The sequence below is a fragment of the Falco punctatus genome (genome assembly GCF_963210335.1).
Source record: "Falco punctatus genome assembly, chromosome: 6".
Classification (NCBI taxonomy): domain Eukaryota; kingdom Metazoa; phylum Chordata; class Aves; order Falconiformes; family Falconidae; genus Falco; species Falco punctatus.
The window spans coordinates 26279060-26295013 of NC_137585.1; the positions used below are offsets into that span (position 1 = coordinate 26279060).

General features: G+C 44.0%; 1 protein-coding gene across 3 annotated transcripts in view; it reads left to right on the forward strand.

Annotated features, from left to right (window-relative positions):
* LOC308065808 (protein bicaudal D homolog 1) overlaps window positions 1-15954 on the forward strand; it is a 318237-nt gene that overhangs the window by 192747 nt on the left and 109536 nt on the right. Inside the window, exon 1 of one of the 3 annotated variants that reach the window (XM_080392297.1) lies at window positions 9929-10173. The exons of the other annotated variants lie outside the window; for them this stretch is intronic. Coding sequence (XP_080248423.1) covers window positions 10038-10173 — 136 coding nt within the window. The 5' untranslated portion in view covers window positions 9929-10037. Of the gene's footprint in view, window positions 1-9928; window positions 10174-15954 lie in introns of those variants that run through there. 3 annotated transcript variants of the gene reach the window in all.

The window sequence follows — 15954 nt, forward strand, 5'->3', positions numbered from 1 at the left end:
GGGTTCTCTTCTGAGAGTTTAAAAAAAGGGGAAGGCAAACTTTTTTTCCTCAGCCTATTTGTTTTGGTAGCAGTTTCACAGAGGGTTGCCCCTTGTGTGAATGTTCTCATGGCAAAGTTGATTTGAGAAGCTTCTAACCTGTGTAGCTCCTTCCCCTTCCCCTTCCTCTGTATCGTCTCTACAGGTGGTCATGTGGAGCTCTCTGAAAGGCAATGGTATAAATAATGATATAGTCTGGGTTAAAGAAAATAAACAAACTCCAAAAATATATCTTTTGTTTCTAAAGAAAATGTCTGTGTACTCTATCTCCCTTGAGAAGCACCTTTGCCCCTTGTTGTGGAGTATGGGGTAATTTCTGACAAATGAACTATTGGTTTTCCTACAGAAATATGCCAAATGAAAATGGAAAAGAAGCTGAAGGTAAACTTTACAGTCACTGCCACTGCAAGCCTTTGTTTCTAGATACCTCCCTTGATAAATCCTGCAGTTATGTTTAGAGAAATGCAGGTAAAAACTCCCCGTAACACCTAAAGGCAGCAGGAGCCATGGTTTAGTTCTGTTAATAACATAAAATACCAACAGGCCACTGGAAACTCAGGTTGAGCATAAAAAATTATTGCATAATTTTGAACAAAGTTGAAACCTAGGCTTCATGATTCATGAGACCAGTAACAAGAACAGAGGTACTATAAAAAGAGCCATACCAAAGGGCTGACATCCACATCTAGCAGCCTGTGAATGACAAACATTGAGAAGACTTTATATATAGAACAAAATACAGGGGAAAAAATGATAATAGTAATTATGTACATCCTGGGAAAAAATACTTGGAATAAAGCCAGCTCTCATCTGAAGTAAGGCCTTCCTCTCAGTGGAAGGTTTGAGTCATTGTCTGAATGAAAGAAGAAAGTCCTGACTTTGCACCAAAATAAGGCTCAATACTATAGCTGACAACTCAGTAGAAGCTTAATAACCTGTTAAAAAATATTGACCTTTGCAAGAACTATTCCTTCTTGACTAAAGCAGGATATTAGAAAATGCATATTTCACTTGTTACTATTAATAAATTCTCTTCTATCATATTGGAGGAAACTAACTTCAGCAATAAGGTTTGGTGACTGGTTTTAGAGGAAAAAAAATGTTCAAAATATTGTTATAATAGTACACGATTGAGAAAATGTTATGAGTGAGAAAGCTCCATGTGAGAGGGAAAGAGAAGCCCTTTCATCCCCCTTAAGTGAGTTACCAGGAAACTTTGGAAATAAATGATGAGGCAGTTGTGTCCATTTAAATTTATTCATAGGATACCCTCCCTGGGGAGGGCTTTCATCTTTATAAGTGTTGATTACCTCTCTCAAGGAAATTGATTTTTGGTATTCAATGCTGTCATGCTATTTGCTCAGATTAGGAATTTAATATGGAAAGCTACATGAGCTCCCCTGAAGATCGAATTTTGAATGCAGAAAATGTGGGCCAAATATTTTGTTCCTCCACCCAGAGGTGGGAAAGGCCTATGATCACAGCAGAAAAAGAGCTACTGGTTTTGCAGTACAGAGGTTGTCTTCTGTCCCCCTATAAAAGACTAAATGACTCTGCTATAGTGGCAAGAAACCTCTGTTAGAGGCAGACAGCCTTTGTAAACTCAGATGGCTCAATGCTGATCCATCCCAGGTAACTCTTTCTATAGTGATACAGCTTGTCAGTGCTCTAAGATGAAGTGGCAGCTGCTCTTCATGGCTATAGCGGCGTTTATCTCGTGTCATTCACAGCTGGTTGGAAAACTTGCTTTGACAAGAATGAATAGACCTGCCATTCAGTTCATTCCTTTGAAATTTGATTTAAAGAGACCCCTGGGTTGGAGCTAAGTGCCATGGACTTTAGTGAGTCCCATCTAGATGCTGGGCACTTACCTATGTGGAGCAGATGACAGGACGGTGGGCATAACGTGAGTATCTCATGCAATCTGAAGATGTGACTGACGAGTGCTTTCATGACCAGCTTGTTACTCAACTTCAGCCATGCGAAATGTAAAATTAGAACTACTATAAGTGCACTGCATTCAAATACCAGCAACCTCAAAGTACTACATTACCTAAAAAGAAAATGCCTCTGTGAAGCCACCACTGCTTTCAAAGGTTTTTGTTATCTAAGCCAAATGTAAAGTAGTTCTTTTTATCTTCAGAGCACTCTATGCATATTAATTCATTACCAAAATGTCTTTGCAAAATGGTTACTGTTATCTCTCACCTACAGATACACAAATTGAGACTGTGCTATGGGAAAACATCAACACTCTACAAAGTGAGCCAGGTTTCTTTACTTGTAACCCTTCATCTCTCCACATACATCCACCCTGCGCACACTGGAATACCAAAGTAGTTTTAGGTGCAGTAGCCGGGTGCTTTCAGCAAGGTGAGTTATTTAGTCTGTGTGGTACATACCCTGCTCCGGAACCTGCATTGCTTGAGTGCTCGGCTTGGTTCAGAGCTTGTTCCTTATTTTTGCAGTGCTTAATATTAATAGAACCTCACTATAAATAGCTGAGGTTTAACTTCCACTTTCTGTATTTAATTTCCTTAGACCTATGCCCTCCTTCTGACTGTCTGCCAGGCCTGTAAACCAAAAAGGTATTTGACTCACTAGGCACAAGATGAAAATATTGTCTAAACATGGGAAAACTTTTCTTTCCCCGGCAATGTTAGCTCAGTAAAATATAGATACTCTTTTTCAGTAGAGAACTTGGATTTCCTTTAAAGTGACGACATTCCTTTAAAGACTGAGTTCAAAATCCTGACTATAAATCTGTGATACAGCCTAAACTAAGATCATGGAGTTTCTGAGGTTTCAGACCCCTTGTCTGTGCAGTTATGCTTAGTGCTATTTATGCTTGAATGTAAAATCATGGCACATTTCATTATGGTAAAGCTACAGCCATTTGCAGTGCATAAAGCCTCAGATGTATACTGTAAAGACTGCCTGAAGTACTGAGTTCCAAATTAGACAGTGTTAGATCTCTGGAGGTAAAAATACATTTCAAAAAATTATAAATATGAATGGAATGCTATTTTTGTGATTCAGGATACAAGTGCGAGTTTAAGTGGAATAGGAGCAGCATTTATATCCTTTTCACAGCCTTTGCTCCACATTGTCACATTTCAGCCCAGAAAGATCCAAGGGACTTTGTGGAATGTGGAACAGAATGAAGGAAAACAAGGATGGATGAAGCTAACTTAGAGGAGTCTGCAAATGCAGCAACAGCTTTGAAGTCTCTCTGTTTAAAGTCACTATAAATTATTGAGAAGCATGCTGAAACTCCTGTGCATGTACCATCTGCCTCATTAGAAACAATCCTAAGTACTTGACAGCTTGGGTTTTACAATAAGGAAAAGAAAGTTAAAGGAGTATTGCAATATTGAGACTTCCAGGGAAGGAAGCAATAATTACGCTTTTCTTTCCACGTGTTTTATCAGCCTTGAGTTGCTCTCCAAGTGTTGATTTGTTAAGAAGAGAACTAAAACATTTTAATGTTTAGGTAATCATTCATAGAGAGAGTATGGTTAATATTTAATGTATACAGCACCTTAGTACACGGCTTTTTAAACAAGGCACAATCCCACACATCATAGCACCAACAAGAGAGAGCAGAGTTCTCCCAGGCTAAGCATTGGAAATAAATGCAAAGCAATGCTAAAGAGCACTTCATTTCATGGTCACACATTTCCATGAGGACAGAGCCCCTTCTTCCAGCTGCAGCCCTTCCTGGAGCTTGTGAACCCCGTGCAGGGAGCATGCCAGAGGAACAGCTCATAGCAGCCACCAGCTCCTTCCACACAAGCTGTTATCTTTTCCCCAGGAGTCACTACCAATTGTCCCATCACCTAACCAGGCATGGGCCCCTCTTAGAAGAGGGAGAAGTTGCAGGGCCCATACGAGATGGTGGCCAGGAGGTGGCTGCTGCCATCAGCAGCGGATTAGCACAGCTCACCACCAGCTCCCCAGCAGCTCCTGGGAAAAGCACTCCCAGGATATTTCTGGAATGTATTTTCCTGTCAGACCATAAGGAACTTGTGGGCAATATTGGGAGCAGCTTTGGCTAATTTTTTAATTCACTATTTTCCACAAGGAATTTAACTTGATCTGGAAAAAATCCAGAGACTATTGATTCTGGATATGGGGTACACTTAGAAGAGTTGTCAGTCTTGCCACGGGAATCAGACCTCGCTAAAATGTCTCAAATGGGGAGCTTAGACCATGGTTTTTAAACTTTTTTTTAAATAGTGGCTGTTGATTGTCACTGCAGAAGAAAGAAGAAACAGGAGAAGAGTAGAACATTTCCTTGAGCATAGCTTGCTTTCTCTCTCCTTTTTACTTACACGACCTTATGGAAGTTTGTTTTCACCTGTACTTAATGCAAATCAAAGCTGAAGCACTGTTGCTAATGGTATCCAAATATCTGAGATTAAGTGAATAGCGCAAAACATACTTGGTTAACCTGTTGTAGTGATAATGAAGAATATTCTGACTTGTAAAAGCAATCAGTCTTTGTTGAACGAATGCCGTTCTGCAAGACTTGCCTAACAGAACTGATTGAATAGCAATTACTCCCTCTAAGCGGTAATCCTTCAGTAAAACTAAGGGATATGCTTGATAGCTTTATCTCAACATGCTTTCAACAAATTCCAAGCATTTGCTTGCAACAGACAAAACGCTTCTGTGCAGCAAAAAAGGGGTAAAACAAAATTAACATCGAGGCAGTATGCAGCAGGAATGTGTCTTCCTCTGGTTATCATAGTGCAGAGCTACATGTTAGCGTTCGTGTGTGTGGTGGAGAAAGACGCCCTGGCTGTAGCGGGTATAAATAGGATTCTTTATCACAGTGGCTGGAATTGGACAAAATGTGCTGCTGGGTAGTCCCTACAACCACCTTTGAGAGGGCCCAAAATGACAAGAGGGGGAAACAGGTTAAACACAATGTTCCCTTTTATCCAGTCAAGCAAGACAAAACAGATTTGTATTAGAAGTATTGTCTGGGTGAAAAGAAACAGCCATGCATTTTCTTCAGCGGGCTATCTACCCATCTTTTTTGTTCCAGCAGTTAACACCTAGGATTTGTCTAACCCCCCCTTGGGGTGCTTGTCGTGGGTTACTTCTGATCATCCCTAAGGTGTGGTGAGTCCTAGACTTTTCAATGGGCAGTAAGCAGCAAAAGAGCCGTGTGCCTATTTTGGTGGAAGCCAGCACAAGGTCCCCACCCTGTTCTGATACATACACTGGGTGCTGCATGGAGAACCAACATCAGGCTTGAGTCCCTCTCATCTTTGTAAGCCACTCCCCAGGCTAAGAAGCCACAGCCTGCAGTCTCAGGCAGAAAGTCACATCATGTCTTTGAATGCTGGATTCTGTGTTTGCCTGCTGATTTAACCGAGGTTAAGTATCTCCCTCACAGTTGCTTGCTTAGTCTGTGTATCTCTGTTGTAGGCACTGCAGTTGCTTTGTGCTTTGTAATTGCTGTTGCCATCAGAAGAGACTTTTCATCTGGAATGTGCATGCGGCCTGAGATGAGTGAGATTCTTCTCTAATTAGTATCCTACTCTATCTTTTGCTATATCAGTTCCCTGCTGGCAGAACTGGTTTGTGGGTTATACCATACGCAGTTCACAGAAAATTCAAAATTTTATGATGTACCTTAACTTAGGCAGGACTTGTCTTGGTTATTTATGTATCACTTTGTATTTAAGTACGGATTTTCTATATTACAAGCTGAATTTTAATTTTAGTTTTGATTTGGAGTTTCATATCTAACAGGGAATGGCATTTTTCTGTCAGACCTCAGAGAAGGTACTGTCCAAGTCATCCCTAAATAAGCTAATGTTTGTAATGTTTCGAAACACACATGTATCTTTGTTAGGTGCTGAGTTCACGTATCTTCTTTCTCACCGTCCTGTAGATTTATGTTCTAAAAATGTTACACACAGATTTACTGTTGGGTACAGCGCAAGGTAGTGCTCAGAGGAGTCAAAGCTAGAGGCCATGAACTGAATCCCAGAAGAGATTCATTGTGTAACTAAGAAGAAAATAAAGTTTAACTCCAGCAGAAATAAAGAAACTTGACCAGAGGCAACAGCAGAAAGCCTCACTCAAGGGGTTAGTGAAAATCAAGTCTTCTGAAGGCTGGTTCCATTAAGAGAAGAAAAGGTTAATACAAAGAAGTTTACTGGAGGAACAATGTTTTACATACAAAGCGAAGCATTTGTTTTCTCACAAACTAAACAAAGATTGCCTATAAAGTCCTGTTTCCCTGGGTGCTTTGGTGCTCCAGCAGCAATGAGTGCTTTTGAGCCTTTCACATACCAAAAGAGCTCTTTCAACTTTTTCTTGAGGTTAAACCTTGCCAGCCATCCTTGCCTCCTTCTGTACCTCTGTGTGCTGCCATAAGGTTCCTGTTGTTCCTCCCACATACAAATAGGTGTAATTAAATCAAGTCTCCACCGCTGCATTTGTCACCACTCCCACAGAAAGCTTTGGAGCCAGATGGCCCAGCTATTGCCCACACTTGAACGGGTTAGCTGTGGCTTACCGGTTATGTCAGTTACCACACAACATGGGGGTATGTAACTCTTCCCGCACTTTGCCTAGGCTGGGAGGTATGCTGCAAGGCTTTTATTCAGCAGTGCCATTTTCTGACCTTCATATATTTCAAGCGGTATTGGCAGCACTGTCTATCTTTGAGCTTATTTTTCTGTTCTCAGATCTCTTCTTTACATTAAATTTTTAATCATTTAGGGTGATGTTTTCCAAGATAATATCTATCTCAGATAGACTTTTTACACTTAGAGAGTCTTTTGGCAACATCAGCAAGAGGAAAAACATCTTTCTGTCTCTCCCTGGAGATGGAGAACAAGAAAGAGTGAGAGCAATGTATAAAAACAAGGGAAGGGCATGCCAGAAGGGGAGGCCCGGTTGTTACCCTGTTAAAGCAGGCAGAATGGACCTGTTGCTGATGTACAGCGGTTCAGAGCCAGCTAGAACCAGCTGCTCCGGGTCTGTGTTGTAACAAACTGAAAAGAGAGACAACAAGGTACTCTGAGAAGCCCGTACCGCACTGCAGTGTACAAATGCTCTACACTTTCCATTGATTTAATGACTGCGTGAATGGCTTCTATCTCAAGCTGTCATCTTGCTGCTTTAAATATATGTGTGTTTCAGGAGGATTTTCTCAAAAGAATAATCTTTTGTGACCAGTCTCTTGATGCCATAGATTCTTTTTGCTGAGGTGACCTTTGTTTTCCAGTGACATTGTAATAAGTTACTGCTCGCTGATAACATCGCAGAAAACAAAATTAACCAAGTTCTACTGCTTGGTTGAGTAGGGTGCGTGCATTTGCCCTTGCTTCCTTAGCTGTTCTTTTTACAGAAGCAGAGCTCTATGTCTAAAGAGGCAAGTACGAAGTTCCATAATAAGTTATAATCGTGCCTGGATAAAGATTGGCAGTTGAACAATTGGCTAATATTTGGGTTAATCTCATTATCACCCATAAGAGAAACAGAGAAATGTCTTCTGTTTTCAATCTTACTTTCATTCTCACAAGGTAACATTTTGTATTTTACTACTGTATTGACATCTTGGTCAACTTTGAACAAATCACTTTGTCCCGTAATACCTCATTTTCCTGCCTTGTCAAGAAAGGCCGATACTTCCTCCTCGGCGAAGTGCTTTGCGAATTATTAATGAGCAGTTCTCTGCCTCTCTTGCTCTCTATTTGTTTAAATCAGTAATACTAAAGACTACTCAGTACTCAGACTGGTCTGAGTTCAGAGGAAGATTTAAAGGCACACCAGTGTTCTGGAAGAAGATTTTTATCTGAATGAGTTAATGATTGATCCTTGGTACAAATCCATGAACTGTACGTAGCTAAAGTTTACAAGAATCTCTAGCTCATTGCAATAAAGTCAGCAGGTACTAGTGCTCTTTGTAAGTATATTCATCTCCATATACCCAGCCCAGCTGAGGTGGCTGAAGTCAGGAAATAAATCAGTGTTTTACCTCTGAGTCACTGCTTTGTTCTTTATGTTTGCAAAAGTAAAACCTAATGTTGGCACCTGCAAGCACACAAATAAAAGCCAGGAGGTGACCTGAACACCTCATTTTTAGTGGGAAATAAAAGGGGAGGCTATAAGATATCAATCCTCTTCTGGAAGAGAATAATTTCACATCAAGACCAAAAGAATGAGATCCTTGGCATGTGGTGGCAGATGTCCCAGCTGCACCAGTTTCCCCCTGTGCTTGCTGCTGACCTGCTTTCTAACACTGAAAGTGAAGACTCACTCATCTGACTTCTGCCTCATGATCTGTTGCTGCTGCATGTCTGTGGTACAGGAGGCACCATTATGGCTTCTCTCTGCCACCGTGCATGGGTCAGATATCCCTGGTGCTTCACGCAGGTGGTCCCCTAGCATCAGGAGGAAGTGTGCTACTGTCAGGTCCCGCATGCCAAGAGAGCCTGCTGGAAAGGACTCAGCAGGAGCCTCACACCATGGCACAAGACTCTGAAGGAAGGTGATGCCCCATTGCATTGTTCCCACACACAGATGTGGCCATGTTGCATGCACAACTTCGTGGGTGCTGACGAAAGGTATCCTCATCCCTCTGGAGACAAAGAAGTTGCAAAGTCAGCAGCTTGCCTGAGCAGTCCATAATATCTCTTACTGAAGATGTAAGAGCACAGCAGTGGCTCTTGTCATGGGTCAAATGAAAGGTCTCTCTTGCCCACTTCCCATCTCTGACAGTGGCAAAAACCCCCATGTTAAGAGCAGGGCAAGTGTGGAGGGGTACTTCCCCAGAGTATTCCTTCAAGCCCCAGCAATTCACGGGCTTCTATGGCAGCTAATGGTTGTGTTGCACCATTGCCAAAGGGAGAACATCCCTGGAGCATAGCTGACTGCGCTCCTTTTGTGAGAAAATACACGCAAAAAGCATGGCTGATGGCAAATGAGGCAGCATGTTACTGAACAGGAACCCGTGTTTTAAAGGTTTAAAAAACCCCTGGGGTTTCCAAAGCTCAGAAAATCCCCGTGTAGTGGGAACAGTGCTTTGCAACTGGTTTTCTTCTAACTGCACCACATCAGGGTCCCTAACAGACTCAAAAGCTCTTGTCCTGCTACCACAGGCAGGTGCACCACTTCTGGTGGCACTGGGGGAGATGCTCTGCCTCCAAATATAATGTCTCAGTCAAGCAGGTAAACGGGTGCTTCAGACACTGTTGCTATATAAATAAACCTAATCCAAAGTCTTGCAGCAGTATGGCCTTCTGATTGTCTTTCTGTTAGTATGGATTAACATTGGGAGGGAGGCAACAGCTTTGGCATGAACGCAGCATTCAGCTGGAGAGGTTATTGATGCAAGTGCTGCAGATCCAACCCTGGCATCAAAACTCACTTTTAATTGCTAGTGCTCAGACATCTTCGAGAACTTTCGTTGGAAGAGGGGAGCTGTGTTATGGCCAACAACTTCTATGTACGTTGATAAACCTTCCAGGGAAGGCATTTGAAAGGCGAACGGTGAGGGAAGGGAGGGAGCGCAAGGCACACGTCGGGGCTGGGTGGTGGGGCGCTGCGGACCCCGCCGCAGGCCGGCGAGGCTCTGCACCGGCCGGGAGGGCGCACAGCGGGTGCGGATCCTGCGGATCCCGCGTCCCTGCGCCGCCGCGGCGGGAACTCGCCCCGCGGGCACCGGGCTCGGCGGAGCTGCGGCGTGGCCACGGCCCGGGTCGGGCGGCGGACCGGGGCTGCCGTGCGGCGGGGCGCGGCGCCCGGGGACAGCGGCCGCAGGGCGCGTCGTGCGGGGCGGCGGCTGCCGGCGCCCGGCCCAGGTGCTGGCGGGGGCGGGAAGGGGCGGGGAGCGGCGGGCAGGTGAGGGGCCGGCGCGGGAGGAGGCCGGGGGGGAGGCGCTGCCTTCGGGGCTATGCCGGCCCCGCCGCGGGAGGGACGCTGAGCACCCCGCGGCTTCCCCCTCACTCCGCCTCTCTCCCGCCCCGAGGATGAGCGGAGCCGAGGGCGCGCACTTCAGGCGGACGGCTATCCGCAGGAAATCCAGCCCCGCCGCCCCCCATGGAGCAGCGCCCGCCTGCCCCGCGGGCACCCCGCAGGGGGCGGCCGCCCGGAGGCCGCCTGCAGGTAACGGCCGTAACGGTGCCCCGGGCCCGGCCCCCCCGCCGGCACCGCCGCGCTGCGGGACGCGCTCCGGGCGGGACCCCGGGGGTGCCGGCTGGCCCGGGGGGGCGTGGGGAGGGCGGCAGCGCAGCCCCGCCTGGCTCGGTGACTCCGCCGTGCGGGCTGGGTGCCGCGCCGCTCGGGGGCGAGCTGCCCCGGGCTCCCCGGCGGCTGGCCCGGCAGCGGGCGGTCTGTCAGGGAAGGGCCGTGTTTCCTGGTGCAGCCGGGACGCCTCGCCCCGCCGGCCGCTGCCGTGCGAGCCCGTGCGGTGGAGGTGAACGCTGGCACGGCGACCGGGAGGGGGCTGAGCCGGGGAGCGGGGAGCCCGCCGGGGGCTCGGAGCCGGGGCAGCCGCAGCTCGGCACGGAGCGTTCCGAAGCTGTAGTTCGGACAGCCCTGAGCCCCGCAGCGGGCCAGCTCCCTCCTCCGACAGCCCCGCGCCCCGCGTCTGCCCCCCCCGGTGCCACTTTCTTTGCCCCTTTCGGCACCGGACCCGTGCTGGGCTCCAGCCGCCCGTGCGGGGTTAGCGCGGCGCTCTGAGAAGGGACGGCAGCTTCGGCTGCTGGTCTGCATGACCTTGGCCACGCTATAAAAATAAGAGATCATAAAATCCAAACTTCAGAAAGTTGTTGCCTATGAGCAAGTTAACACCACCACCCCACCCCCATTTGTATGTCTACACGCACACACCCATTTGTATGTCTAAACTCAGCCACTCTGGTGTGACAGCAGGTGTGACACGCTGGGCTCATACTTGTGGTGTCACAGAAGCTTGGGTTTATGGATGTGGAAGGACAAAGTGGACGAAATAAAGCTTGACATCTCTGACATATGCTTGTTAAAACGTTGGGAGTTATAACATAAGGAATATAAGGGTGGGATGTTTTGCTTTGGGACTGTTGTTTCGCAAATTCCCAGGCAAGTGGCCTGCTTCATTTAACAGTAAGTATGCACGCATAAGAACAGACTACCGCCATGCTGTGCATAGCGTGCTTTGTTTTAACTCTAATGTGTAGTAACTTTGGATATGTATGTGCCACTACCAATAAAAAAACGTGGGTTCATTCTTTTTCCTAATGCCCTACTTGCATGTTTACGTCGGGAAAGAGGAACTGGCAGCTCTATTTGTAGTAGGTAGACTTAATGGATTTCACTCTCCTCTAGTAAAGGTAAGCTTGCAAAGGGATACTGTGTTTTCAATTAGTTTTCAGTTTCATTAGGCTCCTGCAGTACCCTGTTACCTTGGAGTTCTGGGTAACAGTTTCATACTCATCTACAGTCTTTTATTGTTGCTCTTTCATCTGTGCATGCAACAACTCCACTGGGTGACTTATCTACTAAACAAGTGCAATGCATAGCTTTTTCAGTGTCAGCATTCTTCTTGTGGCTTGATGGCAGGAAGGTTGTGAGGGCCAAGACACATGCAAGGTGCTGCTTATCAAATGTCTCTGCATTTGATAACTTCAAATCTGCACTGCAGTAACCAACTTCATGGTACTTTACTGCATCATGATTTCTAAATATGATTGCAATATGAAAAACTCACGAAACTAAGATAAATTAATCCCAAAGACGTGGGAAATAAAAGGGAGACTCAGTGATGATTTTAGGCTTTTCTCATGTAGGTATGTATATCTTTCCTTTTTTCATTCATAGTCCATTTCTCCTAGAAAATTAGGTGAAGAGACCTTGTGTATACAAACAATTTCTTTTAGTGGGACTTTGACTCCCTATCTAATCTTCCTGTTGGCACAGGCCACTGCGGCATGTGCTCCAGCATCCTATGATCCCAGGATAGCTTTGTAGTCTTCCTCATTGTTCTTTGTAGTCAGAATGCAACTGCACTTGCTTCTGTTGCTCACAAAAGGTGATCAAACTGCCTTGATTTTGGAAGTATAAACTTTAACCCCCAGATGCAACATAAATGTGGGTGTGTTCTTTCTCCTATGAAACAGCAACAACAAAAAAGCAGGTGTTTACACTTTTATGGCTTAAAAATGCTAACTGGATTTTAAAGGGGTTTTCTAATGCAGAAGTATGCTTTTGACCTGCTTGAAAACCTTATTAGGGAAAAGGAGGGGTTAGCCTAGCTCAGACATCTCCAATCCTTGTTCCTGCTGAGTGCTGTGAAATAGGCCAGTTACATTACTGCCTGGGGACGGGACTCTGGCAATTGTCTCAGATCTTTATCTGGACAGCACCTGGAGAAACTAGATGTATTACATGAGCTATATATGCTTATAAATGCATTAGAAAAAACCCCTGGATGATATATATGGCAGGCATATCAGAACTCTTCTCAGACTAGTAAATTGTGTGTTAGTGCAGAGAATTAATAAGACCTATTATAACTTCTGTACACACAATAGTTTCCTCACAGCTGTTGACATTGACCTGATGAAATAGGGAACGTGGCAGGTTTTCTATACTGGGAGGCAGAAGATCAGAGATTATGTCCGTTCTTGGTGTTGTCTGAAAACATTTCCAATGCTGAAAGGGGTCGCTTAAGGTTTCTGTTACAGCATCAGTCTTTTGTTGAGCATTGCACAGAAGTGTCTGACTTCTAACAGAAAAATCTTTCTGCTCTTCAACATACCATATTCCAAGTCATTCAGGTTCATGGTCATGAGCAAAACTGCAATTGAATTTTGTTAACATTTGAGTTTGAAAAGGCTTGGTGTGTTTACCTACCTAAAAGACAAAGCAAAAATTATTTCCTGTTAGAAGTTGACATTAATATAAAGGTTTGACAAAAGAGTACTTGAATCTTCAGAGATACTTTGAAATAGCTGGAAAACATCAAGGCTGATATCTGGAGACAGTTTAGAGAAGAGCATTCAGTGCAGTAGCGTGATTAATAATTTTTTTTGAAGGGAATAACTAATGTGGATTCGGTGTCTTTTTTTCTGCTGAATTAGAATTCAGAGTTGATACTAACTCAAACAAATCTTTACTTCAAGTTCCCGTATGCATGTTAACTCAAAATTAGCTGTCTGCCAAGAAGCAGGTCTAGGCTACTGCGTGCTTGTGCAGCACTTTCATTAGCCACAAGGTCTGCAAAGTGTGAGCATGGCACTGCTTTGATTCTGCATGGGATTAAGCTATCCTAGAAGGCTGTAACTCCACTTAAGTCGACTAGATTTAGCTGTGAAGACATAGCTCAGAACACAAGGACACAGTAACTCACTTTCACAGCAAGAAATAGCTTCTTCCTCCCATCAGTACAGTCATCTATGTCCTTGCTGCACACAGACTGGGTTAACTTTTGTGCGGTTCAAATCTTGCACTGGTTCCTTGGCTCGGTTCACGTATGTGCAAATTTACACCCTTTCTGCACTGCTTTCTTCTGTTCCCTTTTCCCTAAATATCTCTCTGCTGGCATTGTACTGTATGTTGGCAGTCTCAGACATTGCGGTGTGCCTCTTAGGGAGCTGAGGTAATTTGCATTCAAGACAGCATTCACTGCAGCAAGGTGTCTGCAAACACTTGACAGGAAAAAAAATAGTTCCCCACCACTACTGTTGTATCTCTACCTGTTAAATGGATATGATTTTATGGGATTATGTTAACAGAACTTCAGTAGTCTTTCAGGTTTCTGTCTTGCAGTGGGAGATAACTAAATGAGACTCTAATAGTGTGCTGTTCAAGTCTATGAAAAATGCTTTTGTTCAGGGTTTTAGTCTTATAAAGCTAGAATGAGAACTATGCCTTGCCTGGTAGTTTTTCATAGTTATTGGTTTTGTTTTAATTTTGAAAAGAATGAATTTTGGACTATCATTCTCCTTGTTCCTGGCTTCGTGTTACCCACTGCATTTTGTTGACTGGTCTGCAGTGATTGAAAACCTGATTGTGATACGGTGTATTCAGGGAAAACCTGTATGATCATTAGGGCTAATCTAAACAGTGACTGGAATCTGTAGATGCATTAGAGATCACTGCAAAAGAGAACTAGTTGTCTTACATGCCTTCCTGTTTTATTGAAATTTTTCTGAAGCTGAGATTTACCAGAGACAGCTGATACTTAAAAATGCTGAGTGGAAGGTGAATATATAGGAAACTGTTGCTAAATATTCCTCTCCCTTCAAATGTGAGAGAAAGTGAAGTATAAAAAATTGCTTTATGTAGAACTTGCGTGAAAACACATTTTCCCATCTGTTATTAGAGAGCTTCCTGTTTCTGTGGGCCAAATTAATCCCATGTGCCTCCTATTGAAGCAAATGTCTTCTCTGAAAGTGCAGGAAATGGAACTTAGCTTCCTGAATATATTTTTACTGTTTTCTTATTCCTTTCTTCCCTTGCTTTTCCTCCAAATATTTAGGATCAAAATAATCCTGTAAAGCCAGTAACAGTGTACTGTTTAGTTCATAGACTATCCAGGATTGAAGTCACTTATATGTGTATCTTGGGTTGGCTTGGTGGGTCTATTCGGCCCTTGCCTAACAATGTCTGCTTTACCCAATAATTGTTGTTGGTCTTGTAATACTGACTTCCTGGTGATTAGGATGGTGATTTGCTTCAGTAAATTACAATTTGTATTCACTGCTTGACTTGCTAGTGCCAATACACAAAGGGTTTCAAAGAAGAATTCCAGTTTGACATGGATTTACTGAAAATAACCTGTCTGCTTCTTGCTGGTGATACCAAAAAACTGGCAAAAAGAAAATCCTCTAAACTTCATTTTGTAAGTTTAGAAGGCAGGCATTCTTTATTGCAGCGCTGGGCACACGGAGGTTAGCATCTCAAATCATGTGCACCTATCTGACCAGCATTCCTCAATTTATTACAACAAAACATACGTATTCATCATATTTCCCCCAAATCAAATACATATTGTAACTACTTCCCCAAAATGATTTACATATGCATAAAGCACTTGTGTATGCACGCTTCACTCCTGGGGATCTTCCCTTGGTGGTTGACAAGTTGGTGAACTTCAGCTGAACTTTCTTGGGGAACATGCACACTATTTGTTCTTAGAGAACTTAATGTGTCCTCTGTACTATATGGCTTTGACTGCAGTGCTCCGTTACCCTGTTTCCCTTGTCTGTTGTTAGATCCCAGGTGTCTCAGAAAGCTTGCTACATCTTAGTGAGCTTATTCCACAGGTCGAGTTAATCATTGCTATAGTTTCAGCCTCTGTTAGTGATTCTTTATATCTTAATTATAGCACTGGAGAGACTTCTTTAGAATATACCCAAGACGACAAAATTGTGGAGGTGCTGGTAAATGCCATTCCTGAAATACTTTCAGGCGTAGCTGGAACTGAAAAAGTAATAGTTTGCATACACAATACAAATCAGTTTGTGGTACAAAATCACAAGCAGGTTGCTTTTGCAGGTAAATTAATACATATGGTTAGGAGATTTCTGGATTGGAAAAGGAGAGCTTGCTCAAGGATTGTGTTACTTTTGGGCAACCAGTAAACCACAAATATTGAGAAAGGAAGCCGTTAATTAAAAAAAAAAAACATTATTTGCCCTTGGCTATTATTTTCTCCCTTGTCTGTCAATACCTGCGCTACTTAAAACTGCAGTTGTCAGACTTTTCACCCAGTTCTTAAGTCATGGTGAGGGACTATCTCATTTTGCAGTAATTTCAGTCAAAATCCTGTTCGTAACTGGGCAGTATTTGATGCTGCTTGTCAGTATGTCTTGGGTACAGTGTGATCTGTGATAAAGCACTCGGACTGCTGTATTTTGCACTGTTGTGTCTTAAAGTTGTTTTATGTATTTGCTGTATAAGACA